The sequence below is a fragment of the Alligator sinensis genome, unplaced genomic scaffold (genome assembly GCF_000455745.1).
Source record: "Alligator sinensis unplaced genomic scaffold, ASM45574v1 scaffold73_1, whole genome shotgun sequence".
NCBI classification, from domain to species: domain Eukaryota; kingdom Metazoa; phylum Chordata; order Crocodylia; family Alligatoridae; genus Alligator; species Alligator sinensis.
Genome location: NW_005841838.1, coordinates 1629394 through 1637112, shown reverse-complemented (window position 1 = coordinate 1637112; position 7719 = coordinate 1629394). Strand labels below are relative to the sequence as shown.

The 7719-nt window shown below is 40.7% G+C and overlaps 1 protein-coding gene across 1 annotated transcript; it reads left to right on the top strand.

The window, feature by feature from the left end:
* The first annotated feature begins 737 nt into the window (after nucleotides 1-737).
* LOC112550156 (coiled-coil domain-containing protein 70-like) lies at nucleotides 738-2882 on the top strand. The gene is made up of 2 exons (XM_025203052.1): nucleotides 738-816; nucleotides 1883-2882. Exon 2 carries the CDS (start codon nucleotides 1944-1946, stop codon nucleotides 2880-2882), a length of 939 nt encoding a protein of 312 aa, XP_025058837.1. The 5' UTR covers nucleotides 738-816; nucleotides 1883-1943.
* The last annotated feature ends 4837 nt before the right edge of the window (nucleotides 2883-7719 follow it).

Here is a 7719-nt window from a genome sequence, read left to right as displayed (position 1 = left end):
GTTGAATGCACTGCAAACAAAGGGGGATGAGGGAGAAGGTTTGGTAGTTCTCTTAACTATTTTCCAAGCCTCAAAAAAGATACATGTGACTCTCACGGATTTCAAGCACTTCTGACTTCAGTGTAATTTATTAGGCTTCTAAGGTGGACAGCAAGTCCCTAGAGATGTGTTTTAAAACACTAATAAGAATGCATTAATCCAATCCTCTAATTCCATTGTTGATGTCCTATTTTTGCTCCTCCAAGACACCATCTTCTTGCTTCTTGTCTTTCCGCAATTGTGCTCAGAGGTTCAGAGCCGCTACAGTGGTCAGGGACTGACCCAAATAACACTTACAAAAGCCAGCTCACCTTGTAATCACATCTGCTTTGCTCATAATCTATCTGTTCAATTAGGGGGGAAAGAATAACTGGTGCTCAGTTTTACAAATCCGTGCAGGAAATACACAGTATGACACAGTAATTGCTGTAATTCTTATTCAGATTATTTGGATCACTGGAAGGTGTTTGTGAAGATGTTCATGGTTTAGATGAATGACCACTCCCACTAGAGTGTTTGTAGCATTGTAACTTTCATAATAGATTATTCATCATTTTGTTACACTTCAGTTAATGATGCAAGAAGTAAAACCAGTATCATATGACTTCATAATCACATCAGACATACTGAATAATTAAGAATCTGTCATCTCTGCGTTCCAAAATGGAATACTGAGATTCTGGATCTTTTAGAACATTCTCATCATTAGAGTGCAAGCTCTGATAGCCTGGCAGCAGCATCTGCAGCACAGGAGACGTCAGCGACATAGAGAAGCAGGTAAGCTAAAAATAAATAATATCTGGCTGCAATTTAACACGAGGAATGAAAGATTTAATTTAGAATTTGTTCTGAGTGGTAAAGGAAAAGAAGGGGGCTGAAAAAAAAAAAAAAAAAGCAAGCCACAAAGTATTCCTCCAATTTTTAACCTAATTATGGCAAGGTAGCATCACATGGTGCTGGCAATAGGTGACTAAGTAACAGCAGGAGAACTGCCATACTGGGGAAGATCAAGCAGCTACATACTCCAGTACTCAGAAAAGAATGAGGAGCAGCTAGTAGTGGGTGCTTTACAGCAGTTGTGTTTAAACCTACAGCCCATAGGCCGAATTTGATTGGAGGTGCTGTCATCCAGCCTGTGGCGTTCCCCATGGGTCCTGAAATGTTGTGACAGGGGAGCAGTGACAGCTTTAATTGCCATGTTTCCCAGCAAGTGCTGCCACTACACCCCCAACACCAAATTTCCAGACCCAGGGGGAGCCCAGTGGTATAACTGCTGGCCAAATCACTCCCTATCAATCTCAAGTGCAGCCTTTGTGGAAGAACACAAAAATAGTTACTGCTTCACGGGTGACAGCAGGTGCTTCCCATGCGTCACAGATGCCCCAAGCGTGGAACTGCTGCACCTCTCAGAAGCCCCATGAGCCAGAAGACAAAGTCCCCTGTGCTGAATCTGATGCTACAGGTGCAATGTAACTACAGACTGGCCCAAACTGGCTCGCTTTTAAAACATTTTGATGGCTATTCAAGCCAAAGTTTTCAAAAGAGACTAGAGAGTGGCTCAGCCTGGCAGTGTTACATTTGGTGCATGTTAATAGTGTCTTGGTTTCTGAATGAAGATCTTAGAATGGGTCAATTTGGACACCAAAAATAGAGGTACTCAAATCACTAGTCCCATTTGAAGAATGTTAGCCATAGATTTTAAATAATGCACCGTATATTGTATCCATGGATAAAAATTTTATTTAGCTGCTAGTTTCTTTCTCTAATGTAATTTAATTCCATCCTATGAACACTGCAGCTAATCCTGCCTGTTTGGCTTGTATTTCCTATATTTCTGTTTTAGTGAACCATTTCACAAATAGCCAACTTCTCTGCCCCTCACAAAGGCTACCAGCCAGTATTCTATGCATCCAATGGACCCAAAGCAAAAAAAAGAACAAAGGTTGGATTTTAGCCTGCCCCAGGTCAGCCAAAACAATGTGACACCAGCTACCTACAACCCCAAGCAAGAGAACAAGAACCGCCCAGCATCCTTTTCCAACTTACAGAAGAAGCAGCTCAGTCATAATCTAGAGGACAAAAAAGCCTTTAAAAAGGAGATCAAGGCCTTCTGGGGGGAAAACAAAGATTTCCATGAGGAGATTAAGGCCTTTCAGGAAGGGGACAGAGCCAGAGCCTTATGGAAGGAGATCAAGGACTTCCGTGGGAAGAATCAGTCTTTCATAGAGGAGATCAAGGTCTTCTTGGAGGAAGATAAGGCCATCTTGGAGCAGATCAAGGACTTCCAGCTTAAAAATAAGGGTTTCCAGGAGCAGGTCAGTGACATTCAAGAGAAAATTGAAGCCTACCAGGAGAAAATCAAGGGAGCCGAGGAAGAGATCAAAGCTTTTGAGGAAAGGAACGAGGCCTGCCGGGAGGCAATTAGAGCCTTCCAGAGAAAAAACAAGGAGTTCCAGGAAAGGAACAAAGCCATGCGCGAGAGGAACAAAGCTCTGCAAGGAAAGAATGAAACTTTCCAGGAGAAGAACAAGGCTTTCTGGAAGGAATACAAGGCTTTCTGGAAGAAGGACAAGGTCTTCTGGGAGGAGGACATGGCTATCTCAAGGGACAAAATGATCCTCTGGGAACAGTATATGGCTTTCAGAGAGAATGACCAGGACCTACAAGAGGAAAAAGGAGCACTCTGGGACATGATAGAAGTCTTGTGGGATGAAAAATATACCCTCTGGAAAAAGATATACAGCCCTCCTGGAGAGGAACAACTAGTTGAAGCTGTAGAAAATGCTGATGGTGATCATGGTCCAAATATACATACTATAACAAAAGGATCTGAGGGAGTCTAGAGGTCCGCATTGCTCTTTCAGCCATGACCTGAGTGCTCATATATGCTGAAATAATATAATGGTTGCTTCTTTGACCTGAAACATTTAATAAAAGCATGAAGCATCTCAAAAAGAAAAGAAAAAAAAAAAGCAGCTTCAAGCTTTTTATTCTACCTATGCTTTTTGTTTTTCTATCTTCTTTCTGATTAAAATATATTTTGGTTTTGGACTTAATTAAAAAGAAAAAATACACATACATTTCACACATTTTCCTTACAGGTACAAATGAGCAGTTCCCTTGGTCTCCTTGTACAGGAATTGAATGTCTTTTCTAAGTGATACACAAAAATGTAAATAGCAAAGTCAATATTACTATTATTCATAAGATAATTTGCCTATATTTAGATTACCACCTGATAGCTGAAATTTCCTGAATTTTGATTTTAAATGAAACAATACAGGATGACATTTGCCAAAAAAAAAGTGTTCAATTAGTCATGGATTTTTCCCCCAAAACTGGAATTCTTTGTAAAAAATTTCATGGAAAATGGGAAATTCTCAATTTACTCAGTTTTAAATGCAAAATGTATCTGCAAAACTTTACATTGTATATGTTTCATGCAGCATTTATTACTCTCTATTTATTACTGACTTATTCTTTAAAACGTAGTCATCCAGTTAGGGAGCAAAAGCAATTCCATTTCCAAAAGCAAGTCTATTTCCACTATCTTTTACATTTCAGAAGCCAAAAGCAATGTATATGGTAGGCCTTGAATGCTGCAAGCAGTTATGAATTGCAATATGCCCATGTAATTCCCTCATGTTACATTTGTCACAATAGCCTCAATTTTATCCACAGCTCATTAGCCCTTAAAAGCATAGATGTAATCTGCAGATCAAAATAATGACTCTTCTGCAGAATCTCAGCAAACTGTTAGCCAAAATGCACACGCATAGCGATGATTTTGCATCAGTCTCCCCGGGAATTGTTTCCTGTACCACATACAGATACATACAGTTCAGTTGAATGAAGAATTAAGGCTCCCAGGACTGGGTTGGAAATCTGGCGTGCCATCAGGTAAGAGAGCAGAGACCTTTGTATAGGATTCAAGGTGAACCTGAATTTGAAGATTGTACGATTTGATCTCTATGTGGCCAAAGGATGTGACTTATAGATCACGACATCCTCACACTACAGGCAAAAAAGAGAAAAAAAATGCTTTATTTTTTAGATTTTTTGCCAGTTCACTTATACAGTCAGCATCAGGAATTATATGTGCTGATGGGAGGAAGAGGGGTGCATGTAGTTGTCTTTTGGAATTTCCAAGCAGCACATATTTTGGCAATACATCTTGTCCATTTGTATCAGTCACAACACATTAACTCTTATATTGCAGTGCAGATTGACAGGGGTAAACAGGCTAGATGAAGCCTTGCATGGTTCATCAGCCTAGATATTAACATACACATAGTTTGTCAAATGTTTAGTTAAATAAACCCCAATAGCAATTTTTTGTAAAAAGAGTAATAAATGAGTCCTGTTGTAACATACAAGAACTGGATAACATCTCTTAAGAAAATTAGGAGTCCACTAATAGACCTCCCTCTCTGTCGTGGTGGAAGTCACAGCACCTAATGGAATAGCAACATTTACATGTACGTAATTAGTAAGCAGTTGTTTGGACCTTTGCTCTGTTCATGTGATACCCTCATACCCTTAAATGTTGTGTCAGCAGCACAGACAACTCTCATTGTATCCCCTATATACAGAAGAGTGCAGCGGGTATTTGCCTCCTTCATATTCTTTGTATGTCTCAGACTGGAGACCACTACCCTTATATGAATGCTAAAATGAAGCTACATGCAGTGTAAGGAACTATTATTCAGCTTTAATAAGGGTAGTAGAAACCAGTCCTTGGTAAGTAGTGTGCTTATTAATTATTATGACTGTTATAATTAAGTATTAATACGTAATTGCCTACACCCATTAGAGGAAGAAGGCCAAAGCTAATGTCTAATCCCAGAAATGGACCTTTTTATATTTCATACTGTGAACCTAATGTTCCCCTCTTTTCTTGGTAGTGGTGGAAATAGAAAAAGCTGGTAAGACTGGATTGGGAAGTTCTCAAACAGAGAGAGTACCATCTCCTCTCCTTCCCGTTATCCCCACCTCCAGACATACGACAAAAGTTGGGACTGCAAATGACTTACCAGAATCATATGAGGGACAGAAATAAGGACCAGGAGCAGTATGCAACACACTTGCCTATGGTTCTTATGAGTCAACATCTGTGATTCCAGCATAAAAGCACTTGTGATTCATTGTTTCCAGGTACAGGAGGATCTACAGAGCAGAATTCACCAGCTGTGAAATGCTTGTTACTCAGCTCCCAGTGAAGTCACTAAAGGAATTCCCAGCTCATAGAATCATAGAAGTTTAGGGTTGGAAGGGACCTTAGGAGGTCATTTAGTCCAACCCTCTGCTCAAAGCAGGACAAACTACATCACTCCAGCTAGCTCTTTATCAAGCCAGGAATTAAAAAACCTACAAGGATGGACATTCCCCCACCTCTCCAGGTAGCCTATTCCAGTGCTTCACCACCCTCCTAGTGAGAAAGTTTTTTCCTAATATCCAACCTAAACTTCCCTTGCTGCAACTTGAGACCATTGCTCCTTGTTCTGCCACCTGCCACCACTGGGACCAGTCTCTATTAATTCAACCCATACTTCCTCAGCTTGCTTGCAAGACTGCTGTGGGAGACTGTATTAAAAGCCTTGCTAAAAGCAAGGTATATCACGTCCACTGCTTTCCACACATCCACAGAGCTAGTCATCTCATCATAGAAGGCAATCAGTTTGCTCAGGCATGACTTACCCTGGGTGAATCTATGCTGACTGTTCTTGATCACTTTCTTCTCCTCTAAGTGCTTAGAAATTGATTCCTTGAGGACCTGCTCCATGATTTTTCCAAGGACTGAAGTAAGGCTGTAGCTCCCTAGATCCTCCTTCCCTTTCTTAAATATAGCCACTATATTTCTCCTTTTCCAATCATCTGGGACCTCCCCGATCACCATGAGTTTTCAAAGATAATGGCCAGCAGCTTTGCAATTGCATCCAGCCCCATGGACTCATACAATTCCAACTTTTCTAAATCCTCCCTAACCTGTTATTTCACCACTGATGGCTGCTTACCTTCTCCCCAAACTGTGTTGCCTGGGTAGTAGTCTGGGAGATATCCTTTTCTTTGAATACAAAGGTAAAAAAAAAAAAGCACTGAGTACTTCAGCCTTTTCCTCTTTATCTGTCACTCAGTTGCCTCTCTTATTTAGCAAGGGATCCACACTTTCCCTGACCTTCCTCTTGTTGCTAACTTATTTGTAGAAACCCTTCATGTCCCTTGTTAGCTGCAACACCAATTGTGCATTGGCCTTCCTGATTTAATTGCTGCATGCCCAAGCAATATTCTTATATTCCCCAGAGTTATTCTTATACAACTCAGAGTTGGATCAGGCCACTAATGATGTATACACAGGAGCAAAACTTATGCCTGTGTGCATAAGTGAGCTCTACAAGGAAGACACTAGTAGCCTTAGAGTAACTGTCTGCATCTGGTCTATATCTTCCACTTTACAAGGAAATGAACTGTAGTATGTGTTGCTTCAAATTTGTAACAGAAATAACAGGAAATCTATGTTAACCTTGTCTCAAGATAAAATGGTAACACCAGACTGTTTTGCCCACTAAAAGCACAAGTGCTCGGACACTGACAAAAACAAAGTCATTTACCAGGAAGAATGGCAGCCATTTTCATTGTCAGTGACTGAGATGTAACTATTAAGTCTGCAAACAATCAGTGTTAAACAGCGTAGAGATTAGACTTGATAAAATGATGGCACATGGTCACTGGGATGAAATTCTCTATCATGTGCTCTTTGCCTAGCTGTGTGCATATTCATAACCAACCCCTTACATTAACATATACCTCAGAAAAGTGTACAGTAATGACTGTATGACTGCAAACCTGGGAAGGATAAACAGCCAGCAAAAATACAGAGACTCTGGAGGTATGTCTTTGTATTACTACTACTTGTACTGAATTGTTACAGGTAAGTTAGGTGTCTTGAGGTTCTTCTTTCTTGGTCTGAAAACCTTCCCATGATCTTCATTTGCCAACTCTCCTGCCACATCTTGAGGGGAGAATATGTAAATAAGTAAACAAAAAAAGATTACAGACCATCTAACCAAGCTTATATTTGGTTCCTCAATACCTCTTGAGGAAAATACCTGGTGTGGTCCCATGCACAGAACATTAGTCAGTCTCATCCATTTCAATATCTCACAGTCCTCACAGCTGGTGAACTGGGATCAGCCTAGTTCACCTTAACAGTCTATTCTCCTTTGTCTTTTCCCTTTTAGGGTCCAGCTCACAGTTTACAGGAACAGCTCATCCCCCCAGCCTACCAGAGGGGTCTCATGTCTCTCTCTCTCAGGTAAGTTACCTCCACTTTTCTGGGAAACCGCTCCTCCTCCTCACAAGCTGCTGCTGATAAGATCCCGCACTTCCACGCAGGTTGCCCCAACCTCACTCAGTTGTTCTCTCTCATACCCTTGTAGCCCAGGTGCACACGGGTTTGTACTTCCCTCTCCAATTGAGGGAATTATTGGCAGGTCAGTGTGCTGTGGAGGGACACAACAGCCCAGTGGTCACCTCTGTCCCTTATAGAGTCAGGTCCAGTCAATCAATTACTTAACTATATACAGATTTATTATCACAACAAAACCATTAAAGAGTAAAGACATATATATATATAATCTATGTACCATATATATATATATATACACACACAGATATACCACA

Bases quoted from the DNA above. Each gene is read 5' to 3' on its own strand.
- LOC112550156 (XM_025203052.1), top strand. From the start codon at position 1,944: ATGCATCCAATGGACCCAAAGCAAAAAAAAGAACAAAGGTTGGATTTT.